General features: G+C 38.0%; 2 protein-coding genes across 2 annotated transcripts; both read left to right on the top strand.

Moving 5' to 3' along the window:
* The first annotated feature begins 15 nt into the window (after positions 1 to 15).
* LOC108777779 (homeobox protein abdominal-A homolog) lies at positions 16 to 8,189 on the top strand. Its single transcript, XM_018544737.1, has 2 exons — positions 16 to 2,471; positions 7,615 to 8,189. Exons 1-2 carry the CDS (start codon positions 1,439 to 1,441, stop codon positions 8,109 to 8,111), a joined length of 1,530 nt encoding a protein of 509 aa, XP_018400239.1. The 5' UTR covers positions 16 to 1,438; the 3' UTR covers positions 8,112 to 8,189.
* LOC108777776 (uncharacterized) lies at positions 8,112 to 8,428 on the top strand (the record flags this gene model as incomplete). Its single annotated transcript, XM_018544735.1, has 1 exon — positions 8,112 to 8,428. A coding segment is annotated over one exon (303 nt), but the record flags the coding sequence as incomplete, so codon positions are not given.
* Between the last annotated feature and the right edge of the window lie 5,349 nt (positions 8,429 to 13,777).

Consider the following 13,777-nt stretch of genomic DNA (forward strand, 5'->3'; position numbering starts at 1 on the left):
AAAAAAAAAAAAAAAAAAAAAAACGAGAGGGATAAAGGGATTACGTTCTGTGATCCGGAAACTTTTCTCTTTTCTTAGATGACTTTGTGACAACTCCAGGCTCTTATGTTTGAATTTTCATCATTAGTGAGTTCCGTGATTGGATAGATCGCGGACGTTCTACGCGCGAACGAAACGTTTGATGAATCGCGCTCGGAATCCCTTCGTGACGATGGGGATGACAGTATTCGCTGATGATCGAGACGGGGCGACGTGTGCAGGCTCGTATATGGTAGGCCACGGGACGATCATAGCGCAGTTAGTCGCGCAGTGAATTAGCCTATACCGAAGATCGACGGATTGCCAAGTGTCACAGCTGCGGTGCTCGCTCGCATTAGACCGCGCGCTGGTTTTATAACGTTTCTTTCTTATTAACGCGTGGCGATCGCCGCTTCGAGTTACCGCGGTCCGAACGATGCACTATAATCGCTAAATCGCGCTGTGTCATTTTATTTTCGTTTCAACGCTCATCCCTGCATCGTTGGATCGGCCGACTGGACGACCGCATAACATCCGGACGAATTATTAATCGACTCCACGTCGACGACCTTCACACGTGGGTTACCTCTCGCTGCTGTCACATCGATTATCTTATCCGACGTCGTCAACACCGTGATCATCGTCGTCGACGTCGACGGTTCTCATCGCCGCGTGTGGACCTCTCATCCGCGGAATTGCCGAGCGCTTTATCGCGGGCTGCCCGTGCCTCTCTTCTCTTCCCTGTTCCACGTTTATCTACCCCTCCACCTGTCTGCTGCGGCGCTGCACACCCTCTCTCCCGCCACCAACCCCGTGATCGGACGACGCGCGTACCCGCACGATCCCCACCCGCCTTCGCTCGCTCCTCGCGCCTCCGCTACCTTCTGCACGCGCTTTCTTTATTTACTCCTTGAATTCACGGACAACACGACCGGCTCGATCACGATGAGCGCTTCGTTCCTCGGTCCTCGGTGAAAATCCCTCTCCTTCATTACGCGCACGTTTGTCGTGTTTCCTTACTACTGGACCTGTTCGCGGTTTTACGCTACGGTTTTTTGTTCGATCGGTGTTTCGCGAACAATATACTACATACCCGCTTTGCTTATCGCTACATTGTTATCACGATGATGATCATGCGACAACTCTCATATTTTGGGTGAAACTCTTGTCGATTTGTGCTGACTTACATCGCGTGTAAATCCGCGATTTCATTGAATTCATACGCGGCGGTCACGGGACCCATCACCTACATCAATCGACGCGGACGTCGGTATAAATATTGTTGTAACACCGGCAATAAACCGTCATCATCTGCACCATCGCCGATCACGTGGCTTGCTCGACGGCGACGCTGTACGATAATGTTCACGCCGCGCCGCTATGTGGCTCCGGCGTGGGCCACCCTGGCTCCGTCACGCCGATGGGAGCAGCAACCGGAGCGGGGAATTCCACCGGGGTGACCTGGTGGGCCATGATGAACGGTTCCCTCTACGAGGACAGCCCGCCGCCAGTTCCACCAACAGCTTCGACCCTCGTCTCGATTCAACAAACAACCTCGACACCGGGCTCTCATCAAGCGACAACACCGACTTCACCTGGTGCACCGGTATCATCGGCAACGACAGCGCCACCGGCGCCTACGGCAAGCGCCAGTTCGACCTCGCCAAGCGCTTCTTCGGTAGCGAGCAACAGCGCAGCCGGACCACTCCATATACCCGCCAAGAGATTAACAGCTACCCCAGGAGGTGGTGGTACCACTTACGGAGAAGTAGCTTGCGTGGAGTCGTCAGGCGCGCCAGGCGGTGCGGGCGCAGCAGGCGTGATACGGCATTCTCATTCAGCGGGCTCCCAAGGCGGCTGGAGTTACAGTCCGCATCATCCCCAGGATTCCCACTACTCGTCCGCGGCGGGCGAATCCTTGAACCATCATCAAACTTACGGGGGTAACAATCCCCCCACGTACTACAACCTGGCGGCCGATCCCACCTCGACCTCCGGTTCCTCCAGGGACAACCGGAAGGCCGCGCTTTTCTGGTCACCCGCAGCCGCCACCGCTGGATCCGCCAGCACCGCTGGATCTACCTCGGATTACAAGTCCTACAACTCGGCCGGCGCGGCGACTACGACGTCGAGTACTGGTGGATCCACCACCGGGGCTACCGGCGCCGCTGATCCAGCCGTGTCGTCCTGCCATCAGAGCTTCTCTCAGAGTTGGTGCAATTACGCGCCATACACGACAGCGAGGCATCATCATCCGGTTGACACGGCTGGGCATCATCATCCTCATTCACAGGCGGGGGTACCGTATTTGGCGCCATCCGCGGCGGATGACCGCGGTAGGGTCGCTGCCGCTATGGTCGCTGCGGAAGGTGCTTTTCCTCATGATGGATACGGCGGCCTGAGAAACTATGGAGCGCCCGAACCTGTTACTTCGAGTCCCTATCCACCTCCAGGTAAGCATCTACTCCGATTTACTCTAGTCCTTTATTTTTTTTCTTTTTTAACAATTGCTCTCGAATCTCTTTCATGTTCATTTATACGTAAAATATAACGCCTTTTCACATTGAAAATTATAATTATATTTTTGTATTTCACTGTTGATACTTATATTTGTGTTTTGAACGATCAGACAATGTGGAAGAGAAATTGATTTACTGGAATCTTTTTTTTTTACCATTCTTGTAATGCGATAAACTATTGTCAACGCTTCTATACAAGGAGACATCTGTAAACTTCAGGTAGTTTCCCGTTTTCACAGGAAGTTGTCATAAATCGATTGTAATATTCTTCCAATGTCACACGTTCAGTAAATCCATTGAAATTAATAAACCCGTGAAATGAAAGCAATTAGCTTAACAACTGAACGAAGACGTTGCGAAGAAAGACGTATGTAACATGCTATGACAAAAGGATTGCCTGTAATTTACGTTAATCGCACGTGACTTCCTAAAACGGGCGTCTCGGGTATTCTTGAACGATCCTGACGAACTTATTCGACAAGTAAAGACCACAGTCATCTTTCATTCACATCGTTCTCTTTTGTGCTTCCTCCCTTCTCTGTCCTTTTCTCGGGACCCTGCAACCCATGGAACGTCGCATGAGCAACAACGAACGGCGGCGGGTTTATTGGCGGCCGTAACTCGTAAACTCTGGCGCGCGCCTCCGATCAGCTGATCCGTTCCATGACCCGTGCAGGCGTTCAGTCTTTCCGGCTAACGGCTGTTTCGCGCGTTTATATTGTCGTGACTATCTCCCCATTATTTTACTTTCGAACGATAATTTTTTCCACATCGACTAAAGTTTCCCTCCAGGAAGATTACTATTCTCGATACGCCGTGCTGCTTGGTAATGTTCTTTCCGCAGGAAAATACTTGCGACCATTGCGAGAACGCTTGGAATAAAAGATATCTTTTAGCAAACATTAAATATATATACTTTGTAAAATGAGTCATTAATCTTCCTATTTTTTAGCATTTGTTCGGAATACTTATTATGACGGTATATAAATCACCGTGATAATAAAATACTTTGCAGAAGTGGCATTAATTTATAGATACGCGTCGTTTATTACGATACAATCGATATATCAGATTGTAAATTATATTCAACATAATTATATCGCTACGGCAACGCCAACTTTTCATTCGTGTGGAAATATTTGAATTTCATATCAAGCGAGAAATATAAAGAGAAGGCGCGTCTCATCGATCGTCGGCGTTCGTTCGTCGTGTCCTTCTGAAAATGCTTCGTCGTGTTTTGCTTGCAATATGCGCCACGTTGTAGCACTTTATCGTTACTTTGTTGCTCGTGCGAGCGCCATTGACGGCACTTTGATAACCGAGATAACATTCGCGTAATCAGCCGCGAGCTAATCGTAAGCGCACGGAAGGCAGATATGTGTGTGAGTGTGTGTGTGTGTGTGTGTGTGTGTGTGTGTGGGCGCGTGCAAGCGTGCCGTACATACCGAAATAGTGAAACGCAGGCGCGCACCCGCGTATAGTTTAAGCGTAGCCCAATAGATGGCGGGTCCATTATCTTTGCTCGTTCGCTCGAAGACCAGAGAGTTTGTCGCTTCCACTGTATCGCGCCGAACCATCCCATATTAGTCCAGGTAATCTCCGAGGAATCACAATGTCTGCCAGATGTGCCCGGCACATGTCGATATCTTCCGTGAGATTATCTCCGCATCATCGAAAGAACGTGGCTCATCAAGCTATTTATCAGTCCGCATTTATTACCGCGGATTGGTATCCACGCTTAATTAAGCCTTTGAGGCCTACCGGTCATCATTATGCGCACTTATATCATGGGCCAGAATAAATTTAGCATAAAGTATGGCTTTATCAAGTTCATCGATTTTACCATGAAATAAATATTCTATTCCGTTTCGTACAAATAGTAAAATTTAAATGGAAGTTTGCAATTTATTTGCTAATTTTTAAAAGAATATATAATGTTTTTATTTACTTAATTCGTTGAGATAAAATTACGTCATTAAATAAAAAGTTACTTAGAAATACTGCAATTCTTTGGTAACCCTATTCTCCTAAATATTTAGAAATAAGCTGTATAATTCATTATTTCCATTGCGCTCAGTATTTGCAATACAAAATATCGAATTTATAGATTATTTACATTAAACAAATGTTAAAATATTTATTTATTCCTTGATTTATATTTAAACTCACTTAGATTAATAACAGAAATGTGGTAGATTATGAAAGATGTCGCGAACGCAATCGATATTACACTCGCGTTACATGCGACAATTTCAAACTTATAGACCCTTTTCTATCAGAAATCAGGTAACAATTCGAGAAACTTACTACAATTTCTAACAATCTCAGACATTTTTTGATCTCCCTATATTATACTAACCTTTTTATAGGAATACTTGTTTTAATTATTGATATCTTTTAGAATGTTTTTTTTAATAACTTTAGATATAAATATCTTTTGATTTTTTAAAATATTTTATTAACTGCAATAAATACTTTTAAATATTTTGTTTATTTGGCTCATATTTGATTAGATAGATATAATATTGATTTTTAAGCATATTGCTTAATGCAATCATCATATTCTTATTTAAAAAATATGTACCGTTATGGCGTTTATCTCATCGAATTAGCTGGAAAAAATTTCAAAAATTAGAAATATATTTGTACGAAAATTAGATCGATAGTCATCGCTGTACATTATTTTATGTGAACTTTTAATGTGTTCATTTTTTTAAGCCTTTAATCTTTTATACATATACACCTTTTATATATTATAGTTGAATCTTAAACTACATAGAATATTCTGAAATTTACAGATATTCTGACCTTTGTTAAATATTTTTACATTTTTTAATAAGAGTAACTGACCTTTGTTAAATATTTTAAACAAAGGTCAGTTACTCGTACTATAGTTTTAATGCGCAATAAATTGTTATCGCTTAAGCAATCGCATTGAGGCAACAAGAGAACATTATCAATAAAGAAAGGAGAATAGAGAAAGGCTCGAGAATGGAATAGAAGAAAATGGAGAATTGAACAGGGATAAAACTCGAGGAGCAAAATTCTCATTCGTTTGTTCACGCAAACGCGTATCTTATGGTTGAAGATATTTAAGATATCATAGTACAACACACATATTTTAATAATTTGCATGTTAATTGACTCGCGTTTATGTGTTTTTATTTTACGACTTAAGCTGCGAGAAAAATTATAGCTTTAATAGTAATAAATCTAGAGAACCGTCATCTGAGATTCATAAAAATACCCGCGTGACATCTGAGATATTATAATGATGCGCAGATAACGTCCATTATACGCACATGTTCCGACGGATCAAATAAAGCTGCATTTGATCTTATACTAGCAGTATTTGTTCAAATTGTCTAAAGATAGATGATTCGATCCAGTCGATTAAAAAGTTTTCTGGTCTGAGATTTAGTTTTGTCATTAAATAAATCATTAATTAATTTTATATTCGCACGATAATGATAAAAAAAAGGGAGCAATTTGACATTTTGTGGTGTAAAATGTAGTAGCTTCGCGAAACAACCCCTTTTTTCTATACATGTGAAAAATATGAAATACCGCCAGACAACCCGACAAAATAGAAATAATTTTGTTGCATTTGCGTACACCAAGAAGACGTTTATCCAGTCCATGGCTGGGTTAAAGATAGCCGGATGAGTCGCGAGCTTTCGTAATCGCTTCATTCCACTGGCGCGGATGTGCCGTATGTACCTTGCACCATCCCATCGTATATTCCGCTTTAACAAATGCATTCGCGTCGCTCCACATTCTGGGTTTGCAACGGAGTATATAGAGTACTCTGTTAAAAACCACCGACCAGTCGAAACGCTCTAGAGAACGAGCCTAACAACGGTTCCGCGCTAACTCCGGCTTCATGTTTTTCGTGTGGTTAGTAGAACCGGTCCAATTATATCATACCACTGTGCCAGGAACGGCCACGGCAACCCTCGTACGCATGTCGTACATATGTATACATATACACGCGTGTATATGTATGAATAATGTTGCGCACGCACATGCAGCTGGAGTGCACGCTTTGACATTCGGAGAGTTGCATCAGGCGCGGATTTAGTTGATGATGTACCCCACCCAGATCTAGTTCCTCGTGCAAAATCTTAATACGAGCACAATGGAGAGCGAAGAGTTTCGAGAAAATGCCAAATCATACCTGCTAAATTTATCATTTTTCATGTGAAAATTTTCAGCAATATTTTTTTAATAATATTTGTTGACGAAATAATGTTTGTTATTACATAAAAACAGTAATACAGATCTCACAGAATGTATTGTTCAATAATTCATTATAAGAATTTAAAAAATGAAAAAATATTTACGTTTTTACGTTCATAATTAACGGCGATTTTAACATTTTAGTTTAATGTGATTAATTCTAAATGTATAAATATCTACTCCCCTCTCTTTTTTAGGACTTTTTCAAGGCACTTTTTCTAGAATCACGATAGCGAGGATATTTCTCATATTCAATAATTTCTCTGGATTGATATACGCGATTTATATACGCGTGATGATAAATTCGTGCAATAAATAAACACAGTCTGTATTTATTGATTTATTATACGATCTAAATGGCAGAATTATTTTTCTAATGAATGATTACGGAACGTTTATTAAAAAAGAAAGAGTAACGGGATCGGTTACGCGCCAATGCACCAACTAACGAACCAGTGTATTTGCGCTCATTTTTGCTAGTCACTTCGTAGTAACAAATGGCAATTATGATAAAGAAACAGATACAACCACTTTCTTCATTCAAAATCTATTCGAATATGCTAATGATTAAATTAGAAACTAATTTCTATACACGTGCGCGCGGTAATAAAGTCTATAATATTTGATTTAGTGTGATTTATTTATTTCGATTGATTTGATGATTATATTGTCTAATCCGAATAGGACTAAGATAAATTTAGTAAAATCAAAAGCACACGTAATATCGAAACTCATTTTAAGAATTGATATCATTCGCCTTTGAGAGAGAATTTTCCTTGCTGAATATTACTAGCTAGCAGCTAGGTTGTTTTATCATCGGCAAACTAATTGTGTTAAGTGATGTGGGGTTCCTCCCCATCTTCCTTGTTTCCCGCAGGTTCGCTTGCGGGTGTGGGAGTCGGGGTTGGTGTAACGGGAATGGGCGTCGGGTGCGGCAGCTCCAACCCCCTGGAATGGACGGGCCAGGTGACGGTGCGGAAGAAACGCAAACCCTACTCCAAGTTTCAAACTCTCGAGCTGGAGAAAGAGTTTCTCTTTAACGCCTACGTATCGAAACAGAAGCGGTGGGAGCTCGCGCGCAACCTAAATCTGACTGAACGCCAAGTCAAGATCTGGTTTCAAAATCGTCGGATGAAGAATAAGAAGAACAGCCAGCGGCAGTCCCAGCAGCAAAATAACAACAACAACAACAACAGCAGCAGCGCCAATAACGCGAATCACCACGCGGCGACCGGCAGTCATCACCATCCGAGCACCGCACACGCACCACCCTCGAGTCACCACGTGGTCGCGCAGGCGCATCACGCGAACGGCTCCACGAAGCATCATCAGTGACCCGTGGCCTTCTCTGGGGTCGTCTTCGGGCATCATCATCACAGTCATACCTCGTCCAGCAGCGGGGGCAGCCATAACAGCCTGGTAGCAGGTCACAGCCATAGCCTCCACGCACCGCAGTCCCAGACGCCGCTGCCGCCGATTCACGTATCGTCGTCGGGCACTGTAACGCCCGCCACGGCCGTAGTCCATCCACACACACATACGCACGCACACTCCGGCAGCCATCATCATCAGCTGGCGCACGTGGCTCAACAGTATCCCGCTCTCCTCCATCAAACGCCTCACGGCTTGGCCGCCTGAACGCACTGAACGCCCCAGAGAAAACCCGTCGAGACGCTTCGAATAAACCGAGGCGATCCCGCTAAACCGTCGATCAATATCCACGTCCACGGGAATTCGATGAAAACTCATGGACTCTGTCGAGCAGCCGTTCAAAGACTGCTTCTACTAAGAAAAAGATAAAGTTCGCGCGTAGTATATTATTATTAATTATTAATTATATTATTAATTATTAATTATATTATTATTATTCACAATCAGGCGAAAATTTCGCTGTTGTATAGAAAGGGCGCGTTTGGGGCCATTATTTCAAGCGGCCCGAAGACTCTTTTCGAGTGTCGGTGTCGGGTGTCGGTATTTTACGAATAGTACACGTCATCGGGCGACACCAAGCAATCTGTCCAATTCGTAATTCGGTAGTATTTTCTCCAGTTATATATATATATATATATAAAGTAAAGAGGTAATTAATGTCACTTAATGTACCCCTATTCCTCCCACCGCCCAGAGTCTCCTCTTTCCTCCTTCAGTCGTATCATGTACTCGTTTACTCCGTCTCACATCCCCGTCTATTATCGAGCCCGGGTCGCACATTTGGAGATTGGAATGTATCGTTGCAGTTACACCCGAAGCTGATTCAATCAGACACCATTGATTTTGCAGTTAGGGCTGGACGATCCGTCGAGAATAGCAAGTTGTAAAGCGGATGGGTCGCTTTTAGGGGTAAGTGGACTCCACTGATCTCGCGTAAATGCATGTGTATCGCTCTTTAAATTAATTTTCCACTTCGGTATGGGTTATATATGATCGCGTTAAGGATCTGCAAATCTTATCGAATACCTACCTATCGTACAACTAGGTAATACTGAAAAGTTAACATTAGCAAAAATTTTGTTATTGCTCGTCATTTCTGCTCTTTGTATTTGTTTTTTGTTTATATTATCTTCTTAAAATGTTTTCTTGAAATGTAGATCATAAAAAATTTATTAACAGCTAGATTTGCGGGAAAAAGTCTGTTTTCAATGATATTTAAATTTAAATGAAAATTATCATGCACATCACATATGTGATTTAAACGAACTTGTGACATAGTTTACATGTACTGAAATAATGTGTTACTTATAATAACGATTTTTTATTCAAGAATGAAGGTTAAAAGTAATTTGTTAGATAAATACCTTCTTTTGTGCTGTTCAATTATTTGCCTGAGGCGACAAAATTAAAGAGTATGGTAAATTTTCAAGTCAGTGTAGAATACAAACGCATCCAAAAAATTAGGTAGTTACGTCCACATGTTGTACTAATCGCCTAAAAAGGATCGCAAATTAGTACCTATAATTCTTATACTAGTATTGAAGGAAAGCGATTTATGTTAAAAATATACCTAGTAGCCAGACTAGTGTTCTATTGTACCATTCTAGGCTGAGTTTGGGATCTTCATAAAAATTATGATGTTATACAGGGTTAAGATCGTAGGCTCAGTATTTTCATCTTCGCGCGCGGGCGAAATTCTTGCCGTGAAAGGAAAAAAAAGGTTGTGGTACTTAACACTCTAAACTTGATTACTTGCTGACGAGATAGTGTAATTGCATTATTTTTTTATGATAATAATTGATAACACGTGATAAAAAGACTTTTGGCTTAAGTTAAAAAACCGGTGCCGAAAATTTTTTCGATAAATTTTCGTATTTTGTAATAATATTTCATTACCATTGGATATTTTAAGTATTCGTCAATAAAATCTGGACATGATATCGATTCATATTCTAAATCGACATTTGTTAAGTTTTAATATTAAAAATTAATTTAATATTAAAATTAATTATGGAATTGATATGTTTTTATTGGTTGTATCCTGTACTTTTGGCTTAAAGCTAAACATGTTTAAGATGTATTTGTTGATTAATAGTTATCAATAATTATGTATACATGATTATTAATAATCAATAATATGCATTAATTTTTTTTGTGTCAGTGAATGTCACAAGTATTAATCTCTGTAAATATATCCGATGGATATGTCACGACAGATATCTTCCGGTCGTTTTACATCTTTTGTTTACAACTCGCACTCATGTCTTTCACGACGAGAAACGTAATAAGAGAAAATCGATCTCGTATTAGAACGAAGTCCTAAGCGCGGCTGGAACACAATTTTGAACAGAACAGCAGCAAGTAAGTAGGTAATCTAATCAGGTGTTAAATGAAAAAGAAATTATCTCACTGGATCTCTATTCTAAGGTGCAACATTATCTAAATTACAAAGGGCTAATGAGTCCGTGTGAATGGCTACAATATATTATATACGTGTATTTTGTGTATGTATATGTATGCGTGTGTTCGAACGAGTGTGTGTGTGTGTATATATATGTGTACGTGTAGGTATATTCGCGCACATATATGTACGTATGTTTCTGTAAGCAGGAGTACATTTGTTTCATGTGTGGTGACACGAACGTGTCACACGGCTGTGGATACGAATGTATGTTTTGTGGTACAAAATGAAAAGTAGGCACAGGCCTTGCACTGGAAAAATCGATAGAGAAAGAGAGCGAGAAAGAAGAATCGAGAGCGCGAGTAAGAAGGAAAAGAGAGATGGAAAACCCGTGAATAAGAAAGAGAAGATGGAAAAAAAAAACAAGATAACCACGAATTGGAAATTTTTAAGCGTTTATGAAATAGCCGCGAACGACAGCAGCAGATAAATGCGCGGCTAAATCAAGAAATAAAAACGCGATAATAAGACGTGGATCGTATAGAGTGAATTTGAATTCGTGAGAGACTGAGTTCCGGACAATTGTATAGTTCTGCCACGGTATTGTAACAGTTAATTATGTAACGACGATAATATAATACAATATAAATGATAACGAAATAAATAATTTCAAACGGAATAGTTAAATGGGAAATTTTGATCCGACGGTATAGCGATCCTGTTGCGCGTTTACCGTGAAGTCCGAAAAGCTTTGCTGCAAGTTGATTGTAATTAGTTATTAAATATACCACTGATGATGTTTATTATGACTATTAAAAAAATTCTTAAGATTATTATTATATTATATTATATTATTATTAATATTATTATCATTATTATTGTGAGCGTCACGTTAATATTATGTTATTGTTTTTATTGTGTGTTGTTTTGTATGTACCTATCAGCCTATAATAATAACATTATTACAATAATCTATACACATGCGCACACAAATATAGTAGCGGAACGGGGAAAAGAAGTAAATACACATTATTATCTTTGTCCGCTCTAAATACTGACTTGATTTTCCGACCCACAGATTTACGATGCCTAATCCGAAAAGACATTTTCGATCTTTTAACATACAAACTGAAATTGTATGTTTTCTGATTCGTGGAAAATTTTGTAATGCTTAAGAATTTATACTAATTTTTAATTGATGGTCTGGAAAATTCGGAAAATGAGTAATCTAAAACTAAAGTTATATGTTATGTGGTTGAGGTGCTGGAAAAAGAAAGTGGGTTGAGAGATAACACTTTTTTATTTAAAAAAAAGTTGTTTTATATAAAAATGTTTTTAAATATTTTGTGACTTAATTGCTAAAATATTTTTCTGTTATTTTTTTTTATATGCGACGATAAAGTTATAACGCATCAAGTTATTACTAATACATGAAATAAATGTATAAATCATAATTGTACCATTTATGTTGTCCAATATCGCTCTTCATGCAGTAAAGAATTATTAGATCATCTTTCTCTTGATTTGCCACTTCATATTGTATATTATCATGCGCTGTATCTGTAAATTATATGCGTAAATATTAATTGTTTAATATTCTGTTTAAAAATCTACATCACATATGATCATTATATTACATATGACAAAAACATATAACAAAATATTATAAATAAATCGTCATGTTTTTTTTATCAAATTAATTATGTTCAACCCATGCACGCAAAAATAATGAAGAAAAATATTTTTGCAATCCTTTTTACATTTAACAGGCGTACATTAAAATATAATGTAAATTTTCTTTTATATAAGCTAAAACTTTATAGAATACTTTTAAAATTATTATAATTTTCCAAAACCTGAGAGTTATGAGCACTACAATATAGTTTATTTAAAAGTATTCAGAATATTGCAAAATTTTTAATTTAATGTTATATATTTCGCGGTATTGTCAACATGGAATTACGCGATTATTTTATTTTTGTATTTAACGTGTTAACAAATCTCGCATTTATATATTTTTTATTAATAACTTTTTGTTTATATTGACTGCTTATAAAACATTTTTGCGAGTTTAAACAATTCTTTATTTTATAAATTTTTGTGGTTCTAAATGCGTTACAGTTAAAAATAATAAAATGATACACAAATAAGAGACATTAAATCTGCTATTCAGTATTCAACATATCAAAGCTTAATATTACATAATATTGTTTTAAATATCTGCAATATGTATTTCTCTCTCTCTGATAAAATATATTGTTTTTGAAAAGTGCACGTACTAATTAACACTTAATTATCGATTTTGTCGAAATGTAATGCTATTTAATCCACGAAAATTTTTAAACTTGAGAACTTTTTATATGTTTAATAATTAATAGGTTAAAAAATAGTTAAATATTACGACTTTATTATTACTCATTAACGACAGATCTTGAGAAAAATATGACATGAAGTAAATGCAAATTGTTTTTGTTATTTTTAAACATGTTTTCACAAAATGTGCATTTTATTCAATTTTTCCATTCCTACATTTATCTATTCACATTTTAATTGTATTTGTATGATATTAAGATATGTTCGTAAGGTAGAAATTATGTGCTACTTGTAAATAAAAACAAGATTATTCCTGTATCGAAGTGCAATAATAAAATATGTTATATTAGTGCCAAAGTAATTACAGAGAAAAAAGCATGAAGTTCCTTCCGTATCAAACGAAGTGTAATAATTAACCAAAATTTTTTTTTCTTTACCTCTTAAAATTTATTCTACGGAGTAAGTATTTATATTGTATTCATACTATATTCAATGTAAAAATTTTTATAATTTTGGAATGATAATTTTAAATGAAAAAGTACTTGAGAAGTTTATATAACATTATATTATATAATTAGGCTGTTTTTATATTCTAATTTGAAAATTGTATATTTTCTTAGAACATACAATTATTTAGTAGAATATGCATTTTTTCATATTTTATTTTGTGCTTTAAATATTCTTTGCATGTAATTAAAAAATGAATTGATAGAGATTTGTAAATTTTGACTCAAAATTGCGAATTTATAGTATTGTGTATTGTATACAAATCGTTTGGATATAAAAAACATGTTATTATTATGTTTTATTAGCTATATGTATATATAGTGATATATGTAGATATATATCAGTGATA

Source organism: Cyphomyrmex costatus, unplaced genomic scaffold, assembly GCF_001594065.2.
Source record: "Cyphomyrmex costatus isolate MS0001 unplaced genomic scaffold, Ccosl1.0 scaffold467, whole genome shotgun sequence".
In the NCBI taxonomy this organism is placed as follows: Eukaryota; Metazoa; Arthropoda; class Insecta; order Hymenoptera; family Formicidae; genus Cyphomyrmex; species Cyphomyrmex costatus.

Bases quoted from the DNA above. Each gene is read 5' to 3' on its own strand.
- LOC108777779 (XM_018544737.1), top strand. From the start codon at position 1,439: ATGGGAGCAGCAACCGGAGCGGGGAATTCCACCGGGGTGACCTGGTGG. The intron at 2,472-7,614 runs GTAAGCATCTAC...AATTGTGTTAAG, and splicing joins GAGTCCCTATCCACCTCCAG to TGATGTGGGGTTCCTCCCCA.